Source organism: Zalophus californianus, chromosome X (genome assembly GCF_009762305.2).
Source record: "Zalophus californianus isolate mZalCal1 chromosome X, mZalCal1.pri.v2, whole genome shotgun sequence".
NCBI classification, from domain to species: Eukaryota; Metazoa; Chordata; class Mammalia; order Carnivora; family Otariidae; genus Zalophus; species Zalophus californianus.
Genome location: NC_045612.1, coordinates 81,200,935 through 81,226,285, shown reverse-complemented (window position 1 = coordinate 81,226,285; position 25,351 = coordinate 81,200,935). Strand labels below are relative to the sequence as shown.

Genomic DNA, 25,351 nt, shown 5'->3' with positions numbered 1-25,351 from the left:
ATTTTATCTAATTTTCTGTGTTTGTTTCTATGTATTGGGAACATTGGTTATGTCTCCTGATATTAAAAGTAATGGCCTAATGAAGAAAAGATTCTGTTGTGGCTTGTAGCACAATGTCACCTGTTTAACAGAACCTGTGGATTGTGTGCACCCTACTCTTCTGTTTGAGCTGTGTTTGCCTTCAGATCAGTATGCTACAATGGCCTGCTTTGCCTGTTGTGCACACCCTGGGTAGGATTTGGTCCCAGTGCTGTTGGGGGTCAGTCTGAGGCTGCTGTGGACTTATCATTGGATGGTTTCAACAGTCAGACCAGATGCCTGCCCTCAGCACGTTTGCAGGAGCTACAGTAGCACCAAACTGCAGGGTGCTCTCCCTGCCTTGTTCCCTGAGAGGTTTTTGTTGGTGTGTAGGGCCAGGAGTAAGGCCAGATTCCTGCAGGGGCTGCAGATGTACTGTTTGACAGGGCACCCTCTTTGTACTACCAGTTATAAGGTTTGGCTGCTGGGGCTGTGTTTATTGTTATCTTCCCTTCTCCCTGAGACAGGAATAACTTTGAAGGGTGCTGGCCCCTGCCAGGGCTCCTTGCAGGATGAGACATGCAGGACCTGCTTTGGAGGGACTCCTGCTGTGTGGAGCAGGTTCGATAAGATGGATCTGCAGGAGATGGTGGTGGTGAGGTACATATGTTAGCAAGGAAAGTGGAGAGTGTTTGTGGTGTTTTCTGCAAGTGTCCAGCTATCTCGGCTGGGGGTGCAGAGAGAAATGGTGCCCACCAGTTCTTTTGTTCTTGGAGAAGTCTCCTAAAGATCCCTTGCCCTCTTTCATGTGTTCTGAGATTAGTAAATAAATCTCTTTCATGTGTACTCTAGGCACTTTTCACACTGCTGTTTCTATGCTGTATCTCAGTGGAGATATTTGGTATGCTGGTTCTTTGAGGTTAAAGACTTAGTTCCCTATTGCCTTCTAGCTCTCCCAGAGCTGAGCCAGCTGACTTTAAAGTACATGAAGTTAAGCTCCCTGGTTATAAAAGCTCAAAAAGTTAAGCCCTGCTTGTTTTCAAAGCCAAATGTTTTGGGGACTCATCTTCCTAGTGCATCTAGTGCACCCAGGTCTGGGGTGCCTAGTGTGGGGTCTGCTCCTCTTCCTTCTTCATTCTTGTAGTATCCTTCCCATTTGTGGTTAGTCTGGCTGAGAGTTTGGTTCTCCACATCTCTGCCCCTCCTACCCTTTTCAGTGTATTCTCCTTTCTGTGATTAGCTGTGGAAAGTCTGTTTTGCCAGTCTTTGGGTCATTTTCTGGGTTGGTAGTACTGACGTGGCTGTTTTATATGCATGTCTGTGGGACAAGATGAACTTAGTATCCTCCTACTCCACTATCTTCCCCATTTACATTCTCCTTTATATATCTTTATGTTTCCTGCCCCTGTTTTATTGCCCTTCACAATAAGTAGTTATTGTCCAGGCTAGAAGACCCACCAATGGTGAGATGAAGAAAGATTATAGCTATCACTGGGTTGATTTAGGAAACATGTATGCACCAGTGGAAGTGCAATCACACTGTGTTAAGCTAAATGCCAAGTCCCTTTTAATTGCAATGTATGGTATCTTTGCCTTCTTTTCTAGCATGGGGATTAGTACACATAAATTTAAACCAAAGAAGACACAGTAGAAAGAGCAGACTCCTAGCTAGCTATGAGACCCCAAGACTGGCAAGTAACAAGTAAGTCCAGCTTTAGTTTATACCGTATAAAATAAGAGGATTTGATTTTAAAGTCTAAGCTGAAAGAGATCCTCTAAGGATAATGGTAAGAAAAGCAGTTTTAGAATATTTTGGTGATGTAGAAGAATTCAGTTCCTTTTTGGGTTGGAGTCTAGGAGTCTAAGGATACCCTTTATTTAAAGGATTTTTTTGGTAACAACTGTGGTCAGAAATACTTTTTTTCTATAACTAGTTACAAGATTGCCTCCAGTGTTTTCAGTGTGGGCATGTTTTGGTGTTTCTAAGTAAGCTTACAGGCTTTCACAAATGACTTGACAGGATTCTGTATTTGATTCTGAAAACTACTTTTGAGTATCTAGTCTTTTTTCCTTCTCCCTTTTTTTTTTTCACTAAGTATTAATTCCATTTAATTCAGCAGAAAACCCTGTATGTAGGTTGAGTCTTGAGATTGTGAGGGCTGTGTTATTGTTATTCTTGCTGTTGTTTTCTTTTCTGTTCTGTTTCCTTTAAAAATCATTTCATTCCCTGGCCCAATTTGCAATAAAAAAACAGCATTCCAACAAACGAGGTCCTTATGGATTTTTTAAATTACTTTTCATTATTTGTTAATCAACTTATTTGTTTCATTATTATATATATTATATATCCTCAAAATATATTAATGTTCTTTGTGGGATTCTAAGCTTAATTAATAAAAGTATACTCCATTTCATTAAAGATTAAAACTTTCAAGTCTTGAAGTCAAAGTGCAAAGTGCTTCCCTAAATATCAATTTCAAGATAGATATTTCCCTCTGTATGTGTGGGTTCTCCAGATAAACAGAACCAGTAAGTGTGTGGGTGGAAAGAGAGGGATTGACTGACTGATTGATTGATTGATTGATTTTTAAAGAGTTGACTTATTACAGTTATTGAGACTGGCAAGTCCAAATCTGCAGAGCAGGCTGGTAGGCTGGAGACCCAGGAAAGAGTAATTGTTGTATCATAAGTTATAGAAGTCAGGCTGGAGGCAGAATTTCCCCTTCCTGTGGGATGGCAGTCTTTTTCTTTTAAGGCCTTCAACTAACTGCATAAAGCCAACCCACATTATGGAGGGGAATGTGCTTTAGTCTACTGACATAAATATTAATCTCATTTAAAAACACTTCACAGTAAGATCTAAACTGGTGTCTGGGTACTGTGGCCTAGCCATGTTGATACATACAGTTAACTATCACAGTGTGTACACACGCTCACTACAAATCCACCCAGTCATGGAAAATATCTGTAGATATATATTTGTATATATTAGATAGATATTCTTTAATGTGTATGTAGGTATATGTACATAGATAGATATGTGCAAGATATTTGTGTTTGTGTGTGTGTGGGGGGGGGGGGTGATATCTATATAGCCAAATAAATACAGTCCATTCAGAAATAATATATATGAGTGTGTGCATATATTTGTGTGAAAGATATCTACAAAAGTTAAAGTATTTTAATTTACAATATCACTATCTAAAAATGACAGAGTAGGTGATTTGGAATGTTAGATATATTTTATTAACATTCCTCTGTATGGTAAATTTTTTTTTCCCAACACAGTGCTCTCAGTGAGTACTCGGCACAAGAAGCAGAGGCCTGAAGAATTCTAGTAGCTGTTGTACTTTTAGACCTGACCTGAAATAATTTTTGCCATCCTAGTTCATGAAGTAATATACACACTGAAAAATTCCTCTGAGGAAAGAGGAAATGCTCCTGTTTAAAATACACTGAAATAATTACATCTCAGATTTTGCAGTGAAAGACTGTTATATTGCTGATCTATATGTGGACTTTTTAATTCAGATTTTTAAAGAGCGAGAAGAAGATCTGAGGCGTTTGTCTCGCCCATTGGAATGTTCTTGTTTCCGAACATCTATCTGGGATGAAACTCTTTATAAGGTGTGTATGTTTCCCTGAGCTCCCTTATTTTAAGAACATGAGAAAAAGCTAAAAGGGTATTGTCAAAAGTAAAAGATTTTAAACTGTCATACCTATTTAGATGTGTTGAATTAAAAAAAGAAATAATCTACAATAAATTGTTTGAAAAATATCAAACTTAAAGAGATTTTGGTTTTGATCTTAAATTGTGTTGAGATACCTACCAGGTCACACTGAATTAGCCAGTTTTCTGATGATTAATTTGATACTGATGTTTGTGACAGCAGAGGTTTCATTGACCATCATCCATTGTGACCTGTTGTGGTCTCAATGCTGATTGGAGCTATATCTAATATTCAGGTATCTCTTCAGGATATAAACTAGTTTGCCCCGGTTTGGATGACATTAGAATAACAACATTTAGGGAAGAGATTGGAGAAGGGAGTCTTATAATGAGACACTTTATGCCTAGAATATGGTAGCTTCAACTTTCATGCCAAATTGGGGACTAGCATTCTTTCAACCAGGATTGTTTCCATTGCTGGAATGAATACCATACTGCTTGCAGTAGTTGTAGAGGTTACAACAGTAGCTGTGTTATGAACTAAGCTGAAATTACCTTATTAGCACATAGGCTCCTTGTCCTGCTTCCTCTCTTTCTCCTACGAGATCTAGTAATTTGAAAGACTGGCTTCTTTGGGGTCCTTTCGTGGTCAGACCTTTCCTTCAGACTGCTGCTAGTATACATTGACAAGTCTGACTCTGGGTGGGAAAGCATCCTTCTCTGTCACTGGTAGCAACAGCCTCAGTATCAACTGCATCTGACAAGTATCTACAACCAGAGAAGCACAGAAACCCAATTTGCCAAGGAGAAAAACCAATGGACATTAAAAATAGCCATTGATTTATTTTTTGAACTAATTCATTTTTTCCCAATATTATGTTGACCCAGCCTCACTCTAATAACAGATCATTTTGAGATACCTGTCTAGGAAATACTGCGCTAGATTAATTTGGGCCGAATTTCTCTCAAAGCCTTATTCCCATAGAACAGGTAACCGTGAATAAGGATGGACATGACGCACTGATAAGAACCAACTGCGGTGTGAAGGATGGCAATACATAACACGACCAAAGACAATTGGCTAATCACAACACTGCTGTGAGTGACAATGTCTCTGCTGTGGTTAGCTTTGGTGCCTTCTCCAAGGTAAATTCAGCAGTGACATTAACACCGACCTGGGAACTTGGAACCTGAACCCCCATGCTTAAGTAATAAAACTAATTGGAACAGAGACATAGCACTACTATCTCTTACATCAATGTTTCATAGAGCTGACTTAAATTTTTATATTGTTTTATTCTACAAGCACTCATTGCATATCTGCTTGATGTTTTTGGACACACAAATGACTAAGACCAGGTTCCTGCCCTCTAGTAGGGGAGAGAAGAACATTGTACAGCTTACTAGACAAATTGGAAGGAATTATTACAATGGAAATGCAAATAAAAGAGCCTTAAGAGACTAGAGGGAGGGTATGGTTAATTCCAACTCCTTACATTAGTCATACTTCTCTGGATGAAGTCTATTTTAGGGAAACACACCAATGGACCATTTTTAATTCAATTGGATCAATAATTTATATAGCTGACACTAAGCCTTTTGGAATGATAATGCCACTAATTTCTCTTGTAATTTCTTTTGTATGTTATCCCGTTGAGGGGAGGGGCCATTTTTCCATGTTATTCTGATATTTTTACAAAATTGATTCTTAGATTTATGTTAAATATAGCATTATTAAGTTCTGATCTTTAAAGCAGTCTGCATTATTGGACTTAAATATTTGTTGAATGGCTGGATTAGAAACTTTTTATTTGGCCCAGTAAATCAGAGTTTTCAATTATTCCTAAGGCAGATGTGAAATTAAATTATTATTATTTTTTTAATTATCAATGGAAAGAAGTTTCTCCAGCATTTTATAAGTGTTTGAAACTTAAAAGAAATTCCAACTGAAGGATAAAAATCAAATATTAGCTTCATTTTCTCATTTTATTTGTGTTATATTTGTTACCAGTATTTGTTTGGGACTCAACTATTACCATATTTTGCTGTCGATATGTTGTAGCATACTTACTCATTTGCAAAGGTCCAGACCTGGCTACCTGTTAGTAATATTACACTGTACTTCTGTTCTGTTAGGCTTGGTCCAGCATTGTTTATCAGTTGATTCCCAATGTTCAGCAGCTGGAAATGAACCTAAGGAATTTTGCTGAAATTATCGAGGCTGATGAAGTGCTTTTGTTTGAAAGAGCTACTTTTCTGGTGAGAGATTTCTGCTCTGCAGATGTACTTTACACTTAACCTTCTTCTGTCTAGCAACAGAGAACATGTTGCTACTTTCAGGAAGAACCTTTTTCCCTCTTGTTAGTACATCAGCATGTATAACCTTATTTACAAAGTAGTATTGTTAGCAAGTGACATGAAAGAAGTTCTTGTTGTGTAACTCTTTAGTAGTTAGTAAAACTTAGATTTTTACAAGTATGCCTTACTATAGAGTTTAGATTATTTTTGCTAATAATTCATTTGTGTTAAAGGATTCCTAATTTCCTATTGATTTTTATTGTGAAATGAGGGGTATTTTCCTTTTGAGAAAATTCTCATCCCACTCCTTTCTCCAAAAGACTGATTTGCAGACTTTTAAACATGGGAGACGTGTAATGGTCATCTCAGTGACATAACTAAGAATTCAGATGGAGAGGGGGAAGGGGCAAGAGGCACCTTGGTATTTTTATTTTTCTTACATAAATTCAGCTTAACTTTAGAGCCTACTATGTATATGGCCCTGAGAGGGATATAATATTATATTTATAAGTAAAATCTTAAAGAATAATAAACTAATTTGAGATGTCACAAAGCACTGCATAAGTAATTCCTGATCAGTTTAATAAATATAACTCTAAGAGCAACTCACAGTAAATAATTTATTTCTGAGCTTTACCAATGTCTGGTGATTTGATTGATTGATTGCCTCGTCATTTTAAAACACATTTCTAAATCTCTCTGAGCTTGGTTCCCCTTCTATAAAATGGAGATAATATATCTATATCATAAGTTTATTGTGTGGGTTAAAATGAGACAATGTAATGTTAAGCCCTAATGCAAAGCTTAACATATAGTTGGCAAACTATTAAATGTTGGTTCCTTTTGCTGTTAAAACAGAGGGCAGAGAATGCAGACTGTTATTTTTACTCCTTCCTTTGTGGAAACATTTGTAACTGTAGCCATGTTTGTGAGTCTACTTCCTTCTAAGTGGTACAGCTGTGGCAAGGAGTCCTAACTAAAGTGTCTTTCTGCCTCAGCCCACTGGAGGGGTCACTTCCTTACAATTATACTACCCTGCGTCCTCTTTTGCTGATAATATAAAAAGCAACAAACAAGTGAGCTATTCTGATCATCTTGGTGTACACAACATGGCAGAATCCTGTTTTCAGCCGTATTATCCTGCCTTATCCACCACAGATGATCATAGAGGTTAACCTAATATAAGCTCCTTATTCCTCACTAACAGTAACAGGTGGCTCTGGTTTCCCTTGAAGACCAAGATTAGTTATGATGGACCATTTTCACTGAGGGGGTTGAAGTCAAGCAAGGGGAACCTCTTCCACCATTGGTCTAGGAATTACCTTTTGAAAGTTTCACATGGTTTCATTAAATTGTTCTGTGAATTTTCTTCTGGTGAGCAACTAACTCACTTTTGCTTCCTACTAGAAACTTTATATCTGAATATTCAGCCTGTAGGAAATACATGGTTTTCTTAAAATCTGAAAGTATTAGAGGAAATATTTTTAGCTAATATGGGTGTCCATTATGAGTAAGTTCATTTATAAATAGTAAATCCTCAGAGGTGGGAATCCTTTAGTTAAGATTTTTGTTGTTTTTTATGCTTATTTTATTTATAATTTTTAAATGTTTATTTTAATTCCAGTTAACATACATGTTACATTAGTTTCAGGTATACAATATAGTGATTCAACAATTCCGTACATCACACTGTGCTCATCACCACAACTGCACTCCTTAATTACCATCATCTGTTGAATCCATCCCCCCACCCATCTGCCCTCTAGTAACCATCAATTTGTTCTCTATAATTAAAAGCATGTTTCTTGATTTGTCACTCTTATTTTTTCCCTTTGCTTGTGTGTTTTGTTTCTTAAATTCCACATATGAGTAAAATGATACGGTATTTGTCTTTCTGTGACTGACTTATTTCGCTCAGTATAGTACTCTCCAGCTCCATCCATGTGATTACAAATGGCAAGATTTCATTCTTTTTTATGACTGAGTAATATTCCAGTGTGTGTGTATGTGCGTGTGTGTGTGTGTGTAACATCTTATTATCCATTCATCAGTTAATGAACACTTGGGCTGCTTCTATATCTTAGCTATTGTAAATAATGCTGCTATAAATTTAGGGGTGGGTGTGTTCTTGTATTATTTGGATAAATACCCAGTAGTACAATTCCTGGATCATAAAGTAGTTCTATTTTTAACTTTTTGAGGAACCTCAATACTGTTTTCCTGAGTGGCTGCACCAGTTTGCATTCCCACCAACAGTGCAAGAAAGTTCTTTTTCTCCACATCCTCACCAACACCTGTTGTTTCTTGTGTTGTTCATTTTAGGCATTCTAACAGGTGTGAGGTGATATCTCATTGTAGTTTTGATTTGTATTTTCCTGATAATGAATGATGTTGAGCATCTTTTCATGTGTCTGTTACCCATCTGTATGTCTGGAGAAATGTTTGTTCATGTCTTCTGCCCATTTTTTAACTGGATTATTCATTTTTGGGGTGTTGAGTTATATAAGTCTCTATATTTTGGGGATATTAATCCTTTATCAGCTATGTCATTTGTGAATATCTTCTCCCATTCCATAGGTTGCCTGTTAAAAGTTTTTTTGATTGTTTCCTTTGCTGTGTAGCTTTTAATTTTGATGTACTCCCAGTAGTTTATTTTTGCTTTTGTTTCCCTTGCTTCAGGAGACATATCTAGCAACAGGATTGTGTGACCAATGTCAAGGAAGTTACTGCTTGTGTTCTGTTCTAGGATTTTTATGGTTACAGGTTTCACATTTAGGTCTTTCATCATTTTGTGTATGGTGTACAAAAGTGGTTCAGTTTCATTCTTTTGGTTGTTGCTGTCCAGTTTTCCCAACACCATTTGTTGAAGAGACTGTTTTTTTCCCATTATGTTTTTTATTCCTTTGTCAAAGATTAACTGACCATATAATTGTAGATTTATTCCTGGATTTTCTATTCTGTTCTTTTGCTCTGTCGGTTTTTGTGCCATTACCATACTATATTGATCACTATAGCGTTATAATATAACTTGAAGTCCAGAACTGTGATGCCTCCAGCATTGCTTTTCTTTTTCAAGATTACTTTGTCTACTCAGGGTCTTTTATGGTTTCATGCAAATATTAAAATTGTTTCTTCTAGTTCTGTGAAAAATTCTATTGGTTTGTTGATAGGGATTTCATTAAATGTATAGATTGCTTTGGGTAGTATGAACATTTTAACAATATTTGCTTTTCCAGTCCATGAGCGTGCAGTGTTTTTCCATTTCTTTGTGTCCTCTTCAGTTTCTTTTATCAGTGTTTCATTGTTTTCGGGGTACAGGTCTTTCACCTCTTTGGTAGGTTTATTCCTAGGTATTTTCATATTTTTTTTATTTCTTTTAAGATTTTATTTATTCATTTGAGACACAGAGATAGAGCATGAGCAGGGAGAGAGGCAGAGGGAGAGGGAGAAGCAGGCTCCCCACTGAGCCAGGAATAGTTTGATACCTATCTAGCTGCGGGGCTTGATCCCAGGACCCTGGGATCATGACCTGAGCTGAAGGCAGACGCTTAACCATCTGAGCCACCCAGGCGCCCTCTTCATATTTTTGTTGCAATTATAAATGGTGGGGCTTTTGTAATTTCTCTTTTTGCTGCTTCATTATTGGTATATAGATGTGGAAGAGATTGCTGTACACTGATTTTGAATCCTGTGACTTTAATGAATTTATCAGTTATAGCAGTTTTTTTGTGCAGTCTTTCGGGTTATCTGTATATAGTATCATGTCCTCTGCCAATCATCAGTGTTTTACGTCGTCTTTACCAATATGGATGCCTTTTTTTTTTTTCTTTTTGCTGTCTGATTGCTGTGGCTAGGACTTCCAGCGCTATGTTGAATAAAAGTGTGAGTGGACATCCTTGTCTTATTCCTGACTTCGCGGGAAAGCTCTGTTTTTCCACATTAAGGATGATATGGCCTTTATTATGTTGAGGTATGTTTTCTGTAAACCTACTTTGTTGAGGGGAAGGAGCAAGATGGCGGAGGAGTAGGAAACCTAAATTTCATCTGGTCCCAGGAATTCAGCTAGATAGGTATCAAACTGTTCTGAATACCTACAAACTCAACAGAAGATTGAAGAAAAGAATGGCAGCAACTCTATGAACAGAAAAGCGACCACTTTATGGAAGGTAGGATATGTGGAGAAGTGAATCCAAGGTGATATTTGGGAAGATAGACCGTGGGGGGAGGGAGCCTCCCTCAGTGGGCTGCCAGCAAGTGATAGAGCAGCAGAGCACAAAATCGGAACTTTTAGAAGTCTGCTCCACTGAGGGACGTCGCTCCAGTGGCTAAGCGGGGGGAAGAACCCTCGCTGGGACAGTATGGTCTCAGGACCCTTGGGGTTACAAAAGACCGGGGATGCCTGAGGGCGGCAGAGCTCCCAGGTATTAGAGCGGGGAAGCTGGCTGCAAAGACGGAGCCGAAGAGTGGGCTCTCAGCTCGGGGTTGCCATAAACCATGATTCACGGCACAATCTGGCCACTACTCTTCGAGCAGGGACCCAACAAGCGGCAGATCTGAGGAGACTTCCCTTCCTCCCCTGGGAGGAGTGGCATGGAAATGCAACACAGGAATCTGCTGGGTTTGGAGACTCCAAACAGGGTCGTGTGCCAGAGATAGAAATACTCGGTCACAGGCCGGGTGAGCATGGAGTGTGTCTGGAGACTGGGGAGACAGGACTGTTTGACTGCTTTTTTCTGGGGACTCACTGAGGAGTGGGACCCCGAGTTCTTGGCTCCTCTGGAGCAGAGATTGGGAGGCCACCATTTTCATTCTTGTCCCCCACAGCTGTACAGAAAGCTTGCAGGGAGCAAAAGCTACAGAGAACACACCCGAGCAGAATACCTAGCCTGGCCCCTGACAAAGGTGGTGCAATTCCGCCTCTGGCAAAGACATTTGAGAATCACTCCAACAGGCCCCTCCCCCAGAAGATCAGCAAGAACAGCCAGCCAAGACCATGTTTACCAATCAATGAGAACTGCAGAACTCCAGCACTAGTGGAATACAGCACATAGAATTCATGGCTTTTTTTCCCCATGATTCTTTAGTCTTTCGAAGTTCATTTTTTAAATTTTCTTTAATTTTTTCTTTTTCTATTTTTTTCCCTTTTTCAAACATCTTATTACCCTCTTTTAAAATATTTTTTAATTTTCATTTTAGAGTCATTCTCTCCCTTCATTGTAGTTAACATTTTTTGTATATATATATATGTTCTTCTCTCTTTAAAATTTTGGGATACAGTTTCTTCTAACAGACCAAAATATACCCTAATTCTCTTGTGTATTGCTTGTTCTAGTCTCCTGCCTGATCACATTCTCTCCTCTCTTTTTTTTTGTTTTTTTTCTTTAATTTTTCTTCTTTCTTCAACCAACTTATCAATTCCTTTTATAAAATCTTTTATAATTTTCATCTTTACAGTCATATTCCATCCCTTCATTGTATTTACACTTATTTTTGTACATATGTAAGTTTTTCTTTCTTTAAAATTTTGGGAGGCACTTTCCTCTAACCAAAATAAGCCCAAAATCTAGTGTGTGGCTCTGATCTATTCACAATATGATCATATTCTTTTTTTTTTGCTTTCATATCCTTTCTTTTCCCCCAGTTTTGGGTCTCTTCTGATTTGTTTAGTGTGTATTTTTCTGGGGTCATTGTTACCCTTTTAGCATTTTGTTCTCTCATTCGTATACTCTCCTCTGGACAAAATGACAAGATGGAAAAACTCACCTCAAAAAAAAATGAACAAGTGGCAGCACCGACTGCCAGGGACCTAATCAATATGGATATTAGTAAGATACCAGAACTAGAGTTCAGAGTGATGATTATAAAAATACTAGCTGGGCTTGAAAAAAGAATGGAAGATACTAGAGAATTCCTTTCTAGAGAAATAAAAGAACTAAAATCTAACCAAGTTGAAATCAAAAAGGCTATTAATGAGGTGCAATAAAAAATGGAGGCTCTAACTGCTAGGATAAATAAGGCAGAAGAGAGAATTAGTGATATAAAAGACCAAATAATGGACGATAAAGAAGCAGAGAAAAAGATAAACAACTACTGGATCACGAGGGAAGAATTCGAGAGATAACTGATACCATAAGACAAAATAGTACTAGAATAAGTAGGATGCCAGAAGAAGAAGAAAGAGAGGGGGGCAGAAGGTATATTGGAGCAAATAATAGCAGAGAACTTACCTATTTTAGGGAAGGAAATACACATCAAAATCCAGCAGGCACAGAGACCCCCCTCAAAATTAATAAAAATAGGTCAACACCCCAATATCTAATAGTAAAACTTACAAGTCTCAGAGACAGAAAATCCTGAAAGCAGCTTGGGACAAGAGGTCTGTAATATAATATGGTAGAAACATTAGATTGGCAGCAGACTTATCCACAGAGACCTGGCAGGCCAGAAGGGACTAGCATGATATATTCAGAGCACTAAATGAGAAAAATATGCAGCCAAGAATACTATATCCAGCTAGGCTGTCACTGAAAATAGAAGGAGAGATTAAAAAGCTTCCAGGACAAACAAAAACTAAAAGAATTTGCAAACACAAACCCAGCTCTACAAGAAATATTAAAAGGATCCTTTAAGCAAAGACAGAGCCTAAAAGTAACATTGACCAGAAAGGAATAGAGACAAAATACAGTAATAGTCACCTTACAGTCAATACAGTGGCACTAAATTCATATCTTGCAACAGTTACCCTGAGTGTAAGTGGGCCAAATGCCCCAATCAAAAGACACAGAGTATCAGATTGGATAAAAAAAAAACAAGACCCATTGATATGCTGCCTGCAAAAGACTCATTTTAGACCCAAAGACACCTCCAGATTTAAAGTGAGGGGGTAGAAAACCATTTACCATGCTAAGGGATATCAAAAGAAAGCTAGGGTGGCGATCCTTATATCAGACAAATTAGACTGTGAAACAAAGAGTATAATAGATGAGGGAGGATACTATATCCTGCTTAAAAGGTCTGTCCAAAAAGAAGATCTAACAATTGTAAATATCTATGTCCCTAACATAAGAGTAGCCAATTATATAAGCCAATTAATAACAAAATCAAAGAAACACGTCGACAACAATATAATAATAGTAGGGGACTTTAATACCCCCCTCACTGAAATGGACAGATCATCTAAGCAAAGGAGCAACAAGGAAATAAAGGCTTTAAATGACACCTTGGACCAAATGGACTTCACAGGTATATTGAGAACATTCCATCCGAAAGCAACAGAATACATATTCTTCTCTAGTGCCCATGGAACATTCTCCAGAACAGATCACATCCTAGCTCACAAATCAGGTCTCAACTGGTACCAAAAGATTGGGATCATTTCCTGCATATTTTCAGACCACAATGCTTTGAAACTAGAACTCAGTTACAAGAGGAAAGTCGGAAAGAACTCAAATACATGGAGGCTAAAGAGCATCCTAAAGAATGAATGGGTCAACCAGGAAATTAAAGAAGAATTAAAAAAATTCATGGAAAGGAAAATGAAAACACAACTGTTCAAAATCTTTGGGATGCAGCAAAGGCAGTCCTAAGAGGAAAGTAAATAGCAATACAAGCCTTTCTCAAGAAACATGAAAGGTCTGAATATACAACCTAACCCTACACCTAAAGGAGCTGGAGAAATAAGAGCAAACAAAGCCTAAACCCAACAGAAGAAGAGAAATAATAAAGATCAGAACAGAAATCAAGGAAATAGAAACCAAAAGAACAGTAGAACAGATCAACAAAACTAGGCGCTTATTCTTTGAAAGAATTAGTAAGATTGATAAGCCCCTGGCCAAACTTAACAAAAAGAAAATAAACAGGACCCAAATAAATAAAATCAAGAATGAAAGAGGAGAGATCACAAACAATTATAAGAACGTATGATGAGCAATTATATGCCAGCAAATTAGACAATCTGGAAGAAATGGGTGTATTCCTAGAGAAGTATAAACTACCAAAACTGAACCAGGAAGAAATAGAAAACCTGAACAGACCCATAACCAGTAAGGAAATTGAAGCAGTAATCAAAAATCTCCCAAAAAACAAGAGCGCCAGGCCAGATGGCTTCCCAGGGGAATTCTACTGAGCATTTAAAGAAGAATTAATACCTACTCTTCTGAAACTGTTCCAAAAAAATAGAAATGGAAGGAAAACTTCCAAACTCGTTTTATGAGGCCAGCATCACCTTGATCCCCAAACCAAAGACCCCATGAAAAAGGGGAATTACAAACCAATATACCCAATGAACATGGATGCAAAAGTTCTCACCAAAATACTAGCCAATAGGATCCAACGCTACATTAAAAGGATTATTTACCACAAACAAGTGGGAATTATTCCTGATCTGCAGGGTTGGTTCAACATCCGAAATCAATCAATGTGATACAATACATTAGTAAAAGAACAAAACCGTATGATCCTCTCAATACTTAAAAAAAGAATTTGACAAAGTACAGCATCCTTCCTTGATTAAACTCTTCAGAGTATAGGGATAGAGAGTACATACCTCAATATCATAAAAGCCATCTATGATAAACCCACAGCAAATATTCTCAATGGGGAAAACAGAGCTTTTCACCTAAGGTCAGGGATATGGCAGGGATGTCCACTATCACCACTGCTATTCAACATAGTATTAGAAGTCCTAGCCACAGGAATCAGACAACAAAAAGAAAAGACATCCGAATTGGCAAAGAAGAAGTCAACCTCTCACTCTTCGCAGATGATATACTTGATGTGGGAAACCCTAACGACTCCACCCCAAAACTGCTAGAACTCATACAGGAATTCAGTAAAGTGGCAGGATATAAAATCCTTAGAAATCAGTGGCATTTTATACACCAACAACAAGATCGAAGAAAGAGAAATTCAGGATTCAATGCCATTTACAATTGCACCCCAAACCATAAGATACCTAGGAATAAATCTTACCAAAGAGGCAAAGGATCTGTACTCAGAAAATTATAGAATACTCATGAAAGAAATTGAGGAAGACACAAAGAAATGGAAAAACGTTCCATGCTCATGGATTGGAAGAACAAATATTGTGAAAATGTCTATGCTACCTAGAGCAATCTACACATTTAATGCAATCCCTATCAAAATACCATCCACTTTTTCAAAGAAATGGAACAAATAATAAATTTGTATGGAACCAGAAAAGACCCCGAATAGCCAGAGGAATGTTGAAAAAGAAAAGCAAAGCTAGTGGCATCACAATTCCGGATTTCCAGCTCTATTTCAAAGCTGTAATCATCAAGACAGTATGGTACTGGCACAAAAACAGACACATAGATCAGTGGAATAGAATAGAGAGCCCAGGAATGGACCCTTAACTCTATGGTCAACTAATCTTCGACAAAGCAGGAAAGAATGTCCAATGGAAAAAAAAACAGTCTCTTCAACAAATGGTGTTGGGAAAATTGGACAGCCACATGCAGAAGAATGAAACTGGACCATTTCCTCACACCACACACAAAAATAGATGCAAAATTGTTGAAAGACCTAAACGTGAGACAGGAGTCCATCAAAATCCTAAAGGAGAACACAGGCAGCAACTTCTTCGACCTCAGCCGCAACAACTTCTTCCTAGAAACATCGCCAAAGGCAAGGGAAGCAAGAGCAAAAATGAACTATTGGGACTTCATCGAGTTAAAAAGCTTTTGCACAACGCAGGAAACTTTCAATAAAACCAAAAGACAGCTGACAGAATGGGGGAAGATATTTGCAAATGACATTATCAGATAAAGAGCTAGTATCCAAAATCTGTAAAGAACTTACCAAACTCAACACCTAAAGAACAAATAATCCAATCAAGAAATGGGCAAAAGACGTGAACAGACATTTCTGCAAAGAAGACATCCAAATGGCCAACAGACACATGAAAAAGTGCTCAACGTCACTCAGCATCAGGGAAATCCAAATCAAAACCTCAATGAGATACCACCTCACAGCAGTCAGAATGGCTCAAATTAACAAGTCAGGAAATGGCAGATGTTGGTGAGGATGTGGAGAAAGGGAGAACCCTTCTACAGTGTTGGTGGGAATGGAAGCTGGTACAGCCACTCTGGAAAAGAGTATGGAGTTTCCTCAAGATGTTATGAATAGAGTTATGCTATGACCCAGCAATTGCACTACTGGGTATTTACCCCAAAGATACAAATGTAGTGATCAATGGGGTACATGCACCCTAATGTTTATAGCAGCAGTGTCCACAAATCCAAACTATGGAAAGAGCCAAAAGTCCATCAACAGATGAATGGATAAAGATGTGAGATTGTGTGTGTGTGTGTGTGTGTGTGTGTGTGTGTGTGTGTGTGTGTAATGGAATATTCTGCAGCCGTCAAAAAACCCCGAAATCTTGCCATTTGCAATGACATGAATGGAACTAGGGGGTATTATGCTAAGTGAAATAAGTCAGAGAAAGATATCATATGATCTCACTGATATGAGGAATTTGAGAAACAAGACAGAGGACCATGGGGAAGGGAGGAAAAAATGAATCAAGATGAAACCAGAGAGGGAGACAAACCATAGGAGACTCTTAATCTCAGGAAACAAACTGAGGGTTGCTGAAGTGGTGGGGGGTGAGAGGGATGGGGTGGCTGGGTGATGGACATTGGGTAGTGTATTGCTATGGTGAGTGCTGTGAATTGTGTAAGACTAATGATTCACAGACCTGTACCTCTGAAACAAGTAATATATGTTAAAAAAAAAAAAGAAGATAGTAGGAAGTAAAAAATGAAGAGGGGGAAATCGGAGGGGGGCATGAACCATGAGAGACTATGGTCTCTGAGAAACAAAATGAGGGTTTTCGAGGGGATTGGGGTTGGGGAATGGGTCAGCCCGGTGATGGGTATTAAGGAGGGCACATGGAGCACTGGGTGTTATACGCAAGCAATGAATCATGGAACACTACATCAAAAACTAATGTTGTAATGTATGGTGACTAACATAACATAATAAATTTTTTTAAAAAACACTTTTGTTGAGGATTTTGATAATGAATGGATGTTGTACTTTGTCAGATGCTTTGTGTGCATCTATTGAAATGATCATATAGTTCTTACCCCTTCTCTTACTGATGTGATGTATCATGTTGATTGATTTGCAAATATTGAACTGTTCTTGTAACCCAGGAATAAATCCCATTTGATCACGGTGAATGTTTTTTTTTAATGCATTGTTGAATTCTGTTTGCTGGTAATTTGTTGGTAATTTTTATATTTGTGTTCATCAGGGATATTGACCTGTAGTTCTCTTTTTTATTGGTGTCTTTATATGGTTTCACTATCAGGTAATACTGGCCTCCTAGAATGAATATGGAAGTTTTCCTTCCTTTTCTAATTTTGGAATATTGTGAGAATAGGCATTAACTCTTCTTTAAGTGTTTAGTGGAATTCACCTGTGAAGCCATCTGGCCCTGGACTTTTGTTATTGGGAGATTTTTGATTTCTGATTCAATTTCTTTGCTGGTTATCAGTGTGTTCAAGGTTTCTATTTCTTCCTGTTTCAGTGTTGATAGTTTATATGTTTCTAGGGATTTATCCATTTCTTCTAGATTGTCCAATTTGTTGGCATATAGTTTTTCATAATACTCTCTTATGATTGCTTGTATGGTTGGTTGTTATTTCTCCTCTCTCATTTATGATTTTATTTATTTTGGTCCTTTCTCTCTTTTTTTTTTTTTTTTAATACATCCAGCTTAGAGGTTTGTCAATGTTATTAACTTTTCAAAGAACTAGCTCCTGGTTTCATTGATCTGTTCTTTTGTTTTTAAATTTCTTTATCATTTCTTTCTGCTCTAATTTTTATTATTTCCTTCCTTCTGCTGGCTTAGGTTTTGTCCATTGTTCTTTTTCTACCTCCTTTAGGTGTAGGGTTAGCTTGTTTATTTTAGATTTTTCTTGCTTCTTGAGATAGTCTTGTAATGCCGTAAACTTCCCTCTTAGAACTGGTTTTGCTGCATCCCAGAGGTTTTGGACCATTGTTTTCATTTTCATTTGTTTCCATGTACTTTTTATTCTTTGATTTCTTGGTTGACCCATTCATTGTTTAGTAGTGTGTTATTTATCCTCCATATATTTGTGGTCTTTCCCATTTTTTTCTTTTGGTTGATTTCTAATTTCATAGCATTGTGGTGAGAAAATATGCATGGTGTGATTTTGATATTCTTGAATTTATTGAGGTTTGTTTTGTGGGCTAATATGTGATCTCTTCTGGAGATTGTTTTGTTTGTACTTGAGAAGAATGTGTATTCTGTTGTTTTGGGATGGAATGTTCTGAATACATCTATTAAATCCATCTGTTCCATTATGTCTTTGAAAGTCATTGTTTCCTTGTCGATTTTCTGTTTAGATCATCTGTCCATTGATGTAAGTGTGATATAAAATCCCCTACTATTATTGTATTATTATTGCTTAGTTCTTTTATGTTTGTTATTAACTGCTTTATGTATTTGGGTGCTCCTAGCTTGGGAGTCATGTAACTAGTGAGCATGCCAGAGTCTTGTTCATTATAGGAATTAACCAGGCAAATTACTTCACCGAATAAGAACAGCCATGCACCGCCATGCACAGAATCGGGAAAGAACTTTCCATGTCAATGCTGTCCATGTCCAGGCTGGGTAAGGTTTCCAGTGTTGAGTCAGATTAAGCCACAGGCTCTAGGAAGGGTGGTACCCTTCCATCAATTCCTTTAAATTGCAGCTTTGTAACCTCTGAACCCAAAGGTTCCCTTTGGAACCCAAAGACTTTGGTTTCCTGGAAGCTACCTCACAGATCATGGTTATAATGCTGCTGCATCATCAGTCATCATCATTTGTGGTAGAACTACAGTGGTATCTAATTATCTTTGAACCTCCGACATTCATTCATTCATATATTTTATATATATATATATATATATATATATATATATATATATATATATATTCAGTTAACCACTGTATAATATGTCATTAGTTTTTGATGTAGTGTTCAATGACTCATTAGTTGCATATAACACCCAATGCTCATCACAACACATGCCTTCCTTAATACCCATCACCCTGTTACCCCATCCTCCACCCCCTCCCCTCTGAAACCCTCAGTTTGTTTCCCAGGGTCCATAGTCTCTCATGGTTCATCTCCCTCTCTGATTTCTCACCCTTCAGATTTCCCTCCCTTCCCCTATGGTCCTCCACATACGAGTGAACCTCTGACATTCATTCTTAATTAATGAAAACATTCTTGGCAAATGTTTTCACTCTTGTCTGTCTTGTGTCAGTCCAAGAATTAGACCTGTAGCAGTGCAATACGAATGCCCCTGCCCATTCCTCTTAATCAGTCATTTTGTTGGTTCTGAAAACCAACAAAATAGAACCATGGTCTTATTCCATTATTACTAGCTGCCTATGCAGGCGGCTGTGGAAAAAATCCTGCTTTATGCTTTATGGTCCTGCTTTGAACACTATGTTTCAAAGTAAATGCTTCAGACCCCATGGGACACTCAGCTAGGAGCATAGAGAGGGCGCTGATAAGAAAGAGGTGGGGACAGGGAGGGGCATGCTTCACTGCATACTTAAGATTTTTAAATGTAGGGGCACCTGGGTGGCTCAGTTGGTTAAGCGACTGCCTTCGGCTCAGGTCATGATCCTGGAGTCCTGAGATCGAGTCCCACATCGGGCTCCCTGCTCAGTGGGGGGTCTACTCCTCCTTCTGACCCTCTTCCCTCTCGTGCTCTCTGTCTCTCATTCTCTCTCAAATAAAATCTTAAAAGATTTTTAAATGTAATACCAAAAGCCACTTAGTTATAGCCTTCATTAAAATCAATACATTAGGTGCGCCTGGGTGGCTCAGTCAGTTAAGCAGCTGCCTTCGGCTGAGGTCATGATCCTGGTGTTCTGGGATCAAGCCCCACATCCGGCTCCCTGCTCAGCGGAGAGCCTGCTTCTCCCTCTCCCTCTGCCTGCCACTCTGCCTACTTGTGCTCTCTCTCTGTCAAATAAATAAATAAAATCTTTTAAAAAAAATCAATACATTAGGTACTTGTGAAGAACAGTTAAAAATTTTATATTTTTTTCTTTTTAATTTGTACTTATTTAATCAAAAAACATACTGTGAAATATTGAAATAAGATGAACATTTAATGATTAAATTAAGTGAGGAAGAACAGCACTGAACCAAAATAGATAATACTTTAATGCTCTAATAAAATTATAACCAAACACTACTATATGGGTTATCCATAGGGATGTTGAAATTATGCGGAACATTGGCATGATATGGGAAAAAAGAAACAATAAACCAGGTGCCAAGTCTACCCTGAAAATAGGGTGACCAAGAGACTGACAGAGGTCTGCCTTGAGGAGTAAGTAGCAGAGGGTGATATGACTACCTTGCATATTTAAAGGCATTGCTCTTTTTCATAGGTGATTTCTCACTATCAGTGTAAAAAGCAGCGTGATGCCCACAGATTTGAGAAAATCAGCAACATTATTAAGCAGTTTAAGCTGAGCTGCAGGTAAGAGATCTGTGTGATTTATTTATGTCTAGAAAGAAATTATTGTCATTTTTGAGGGGTTCAAATAACTATAGTAGACTGCACTTCTGTATTCATAAAAGTTCGTTTAATCAAAAAGAAAGCTAACCTCTAAGGGAACCTAGAGTTGACTAAGGTGAAAGTCATTGTCCTTTAATGCAAATTCAACTGATAGAGAAGAAGCATGTGCAAAATAAGCAAAAAAGCCTTTCGAGATACTTGATACTATTTAGGAAGAAATAAACAGAAAATGTCCAAGAGAGTTTTGAAAAAGAAGAAAGGAGAATTTACCCTAACAAATAAAAGATTTACTATAAAACTATAGTAATTAAAATAACAATGTAATGATTCAGGAATAGTACAGAATAGATTCTAGAAATGCCTAATCATGTTGTCTCACCTTTGATAAAATACAGTTTGAATCATAACATTGTGAATGTAGGAAGAAAGAATGGTAGAACATTATAATTTAGTAAAGATCTAATCAGCAAAATTCTTATCCTAGTAAAATTTTGATGCCCAGACAATAGAATAGGTATAAGTACAGGTATAAGTTTACTCTTTTTATGCCTTTGTACTCTCTGAGACTTACTGGCATGTTTATGCCTACATTTTTAGGAAGAAATAGCAAATGATGTACAAATGTAATTACCTTGTTTGTTTTTGAAGAAATGGGATCATTTCTTGAATTTCAATATAACTGACATTCAAAAAATACACTTATTAATCACAATGAAAGGAAAATTTCAACTTAAGCTTCTTAAATATTAGAGAAATCTTTTGTAACATGATATTTTAACATGGATCTTGGTCTAAGCCCATTTCACAGTCAATATCAAGTCCTACTGCACTTTCTAAGTCACTTTACAAAATATACTAAATTCAGCATTAGAGTTTCCTTGGAAAACAAAGGGAGGTTAGTGATTAACTGTCTTAATGAAGTGATGAATCAAGGTATAATGGTATAAAAGGTTTAGCATAAAAGGTAAGAATGTTTTATATTGATATTATTTTATATTCTTTACTTCTTTTTCTCATTTCTCCTATAGCAAACTAGCTGCTTCTTTTCAGAGCATGGAAGTCAGGAATTCTAACTTTGCTGCTTTCATTGACATCTTTACATCCAACACTTATGTGATGGTGGTGATGTCTGATCCATCCATTCGTAAGTTTAAACTTAGCTGACATAGGTTTAAAGGCACATTCTTTAAACTAATTGCCCTAGAGGTAGTACTTTATTAGGTAATAAAAAAAATTTTGTAGTGGGGATGGCTGCATAGCAGTATGAATATACTTAATGCCACTGACTTATATATTTTGAAGTGGTTAAAATGGTAATTTTTTGTTATGTATTATTGACCACAATGAAAAGGCTATTTTCATACTAGTGGTAAATAGTTTTTTTGTTTCATAGACTTACATTTTGAAGCTTAAAAATAATTTAGAGTAGGGTATTTTGTTTTTTCTTCATGGTATTTCAAAAATCAAGTTACTAAATCTAGGGATTTTGAAGAAAAGAGAATCCAAATGTATGATTTAATGCTTCATATAGTAAACAATTTTAAAAAGACTGATCAATCTAAATTCTGAACTACTAAATGTTAAACCATTTTAATGTATATTCCTAAGTACCATATTCCCATATTTGTGTTATGGGCATAAAGGGAAGTAGGTGTTTGGTATTTCCATGCCATAATAGCCATATCCATCATAACCACTGTAATAAAGGTTCTAGCAGTATTTCTTTTCTTTTTTGTAATAGCTAAGGTATAGTATACCTTGGCTAATTAGTTTTTGATATAACGTTCATTGATTCATTAGTTGAGTATTTTTAGGATGTTCGCAGAAGTTTAAGTTATCTCTGATCCACTCGCTTTTCCTACCTTCGGTTAATATTAAAATACAACATAAGATAATGGGTTTTATTCTAAAAGTAAACCAAACCAAAAGATTTTGAAATTTTATTTTGGAAATGTAGTATTTAGAATATAAACAAATCTACTTATTCAGAAAAATTAAGTCCCGGTTAACTTGGGACTTCCTATTCCTGTATGTTCTCTGTGACATATGTTGAGAGATTTGACTCTCTTTTGTTTATTTGTTTTTATTAGTCATACATTCCTTTGGCTGCCTGTACTTATTCTGTTGGCTATTTCCTCCACCCCTACCCTCAGCTTCTGCAGCTACTCTGATCAACATCCGCAATGCCAGAAAACACTTTGAAAAGCTGGAAAGGGTGGATGGACCAAAGCAGTGTCTTCTCATGCGCTAAACATTGCCAAGTGTTGTTTCAAAAAATTTTGAAATACTGTCTTAATTAACCTTAAGGTATTCATATATGTAGGCTCTGAAATGTGATGCTTACCACTTCTATATTTCCTTCCTACTCTCTAGTCTTAATGTTTAACCTTGAATGCTGTTTACTAAAATAGCCAGTAAGAAGTTAGAAGATGAGCTGTTCATGGACTTGATGTGCATAAAATTATGTGATATGTAAGTGTTCTGATAAGATTCTAATAGTGTGTGTTCTGATAATCTGGTTCTAATAGTTGTGTATGCCAAAGCCTTTCCCAACATCATCTTGTATTCCCTATCAGATAGTAACCTGTAAGTTTGGAATATTACTGTTTTCTCAGCATGCATTAAAAATATTACTTTACTTCAACTATAAATAAACGTTTGCTGTTAGGGATTTCAGTGTCTGTTTTTCTTTTCCTTGTTTCTTCAGCTTTTCCCTAAGAGCAAATGAATTTCACAGTTATCCTAGGGGGAGAGGATCTGCTGGTTGGGAAATATTACAGATTAAAGTTGGATAGGAAAGATGGAGCCAGATTATAGCCTTAATGTTAGGTAGAAGAGTTTAGATATAATGTGGTAAGAAATAGGAAAGCATTATAAGCTTTTGAAAAGGGGAATTATGTGAAAGGGATTTTGAAAGAAAGTTAACCTAAACTGTCTGGGCTGACTGGTGGCAGTTGGGGAAGCTGTGGCACTAATGTAGGCCTGAGATGTGTTGAAAAGTCTCTTCCAGGATGCAATTGGGGAAGGAATGAATAAAAAGTTGAGGGAAAAGAGATAGGATTTATGAGATGTAAGTCGTCTTTCTCTGTAGTCCAGAAATAGTTAATTTATATATTCCATTACACCTAATGGGACATGCCTTCATTATGCTAGTCAAGTAGTATTAAAATATTTTTCAAGACGTGTTTTAGGAAGAGCATGGAAGATAGAGGAGTAAGGAATCCTATTTCAACCAGTCTCCAATTTAGCTGGATATCTACCAACCCATTCTGAACACCCACAAAATCAGCCTGAGATGTAAGAATATATATATCTGGATCTCTACAAGCAGAAAATCTCTGGCGGTCATGAGGTAGGAAGGGCAAAGCCATGATTCTGTGGGCAGATATTGGAAGATAAACAGAAGGGGGAGGGAGCCACCATAAGCTGGTATCAGGAAGGTGATATAATACCAGAGCACAAAAGCGTCCTGCGCTGGGGACCAGGCACAGACCACAAAGCGATAGCGGCAGGGAAAAGACTTTAGTGCAGCCCCAGACAGGATCCAGGAGCTGTGGGTGCATGTGTTTGAACCAGGGGCAGCTCGCAGTTTTGGAAGCACAAAGGGCAGAGATACACCCAGCCCTGGGATCGACCTCTGGGAGAATTGCTGTGAGGCACAACACTGGGGAGGCTGCGGTTTTTAGCAACAGAGACTGTGTGTCCTGAAGAGCTCAGTGAAGAGCAGACTATGATTTCTCTGCTCTGGGTCAGAGGTTTGGGTGCAGTGGGAAGAGACACAGAAAGCCCCCAGAGAACAAAACTCAAAAAAACTGGTTTCCACTGAACCCACCACCCACCCTGCCCCCAACAAGGGCAGGGCAATTCTGCTCAGCAGGATTGCATAAGTAAGAGTGTGGCAGGCCCCTCCCCCAGAAGACAGGCTGGAAGAACAAGAGGACAACAACCCTAGGTTCTCTATAAAACGAGTGCATCTTACTTGGGTCGTGGTTAATACTTTGGACTCTGTACATTCCTTCAACCACCCCCTAACAGAATGACTAAGAGGAGGAACTCCCAACAAAGAAAAGAATCAGAGACTGTGGCCTCTGCCACAGACCTAATGGATATGGATATAAGCAAGATGTCAGACTTCAGAGTAGCAATTATGAAGTTGGTATCTAGGCTTGAGAAAAATATTAGCGCCAATATAGAATCTCTAAGGGCAGAAATGAGATATAATCAGGCAGAACTTAAAAGTGCTATGAATGAAGCAGTCTAAACTGGATACCCTAACAGCCAGGGTAAACAAGGCAGAAAAATGAATTAGTGAGCTAGAAGATAAGATGATAGAAACGAAGGAAACCAAGGAGGCCTGGGGGAGAAAGGCTTAAAGCCCAAGATACTAGACTGAGAGAAATTAATGACGCCATGAAACGTTCCAATGTCAGAATTATTGGGATCCCTGAGGGGGTGGAGAGAGAGGTCTAGAAGATATATTTGAGCAAATCATAGCTGAGAACTTCCCTAAACGGGAAAGGAAAAAAGCATTCTTGTCTAATGGGCAGAGATCAATGAGAATAGATCCCAAGATCAATGAGAATAGATCCCAAGATCAATGAGAACAGACCAGCACCCTGACATATAATAGTAAACCTGCAAATCTTAGAACCAAGTAAGCAATCCTGAAAGCAGCTAGGGGGAAGAGATTTCTTACCTACAGAGGGAAAAACATCAGAATAATGTCAGACCCATCCACAGAGACCTGGCAAGCCAGAAAGGGCTGGCAAGACATTCAGGGTATGG

At 37.7% G+C, this 25,351-nt stretch overlaps 1 protein-coding gene across 5 annotated transcripts in view; it reads left to right on the top strand.

Moving 5' to 3' along the window:
- The window catches only part of RRAGB (Ras related GTP binding B), a 42,364-nt gene extending 19,127 nt beyond the window's left edge, over window positions 1-23,237 (top strand). For 4 of the 5 annotated variants that reach the window (XM_027609208.1, XM_027609207.1, XM_027609206.2 and 1 more), the window contains 5 exons: window positions 3,550-3,645; window positions 5,825-5,947; window positions 20,436-20,527; window positions 21,595-21,710; window positions 22,720-23,237. In XM_027609208.1, coding sequence (XP_027465009.1) covers window positions 3,550-3,645; window positions 5,825-5,947; window positions 20,436-20,527; window positions 21,595-21,710; window positions 22,720-22,817 — 525 coding nt within the window. In that variant the 3' untranslated portion in view covers window positions 22,818-23,237. The remainder of the gene's footprint in view (window positions 1-3,549; window positions 3,646-5,824; window positions 5,948-20,435; window positions 20,528-21,594; window positions 21,711-22,719) is intronic. The other variant, XM_027609209.2, reaches the window with a different exon arrangement.
- The last annotated feature ends 2,114 nt before the right edge of the window (window positions 23,238-25,351 follow it).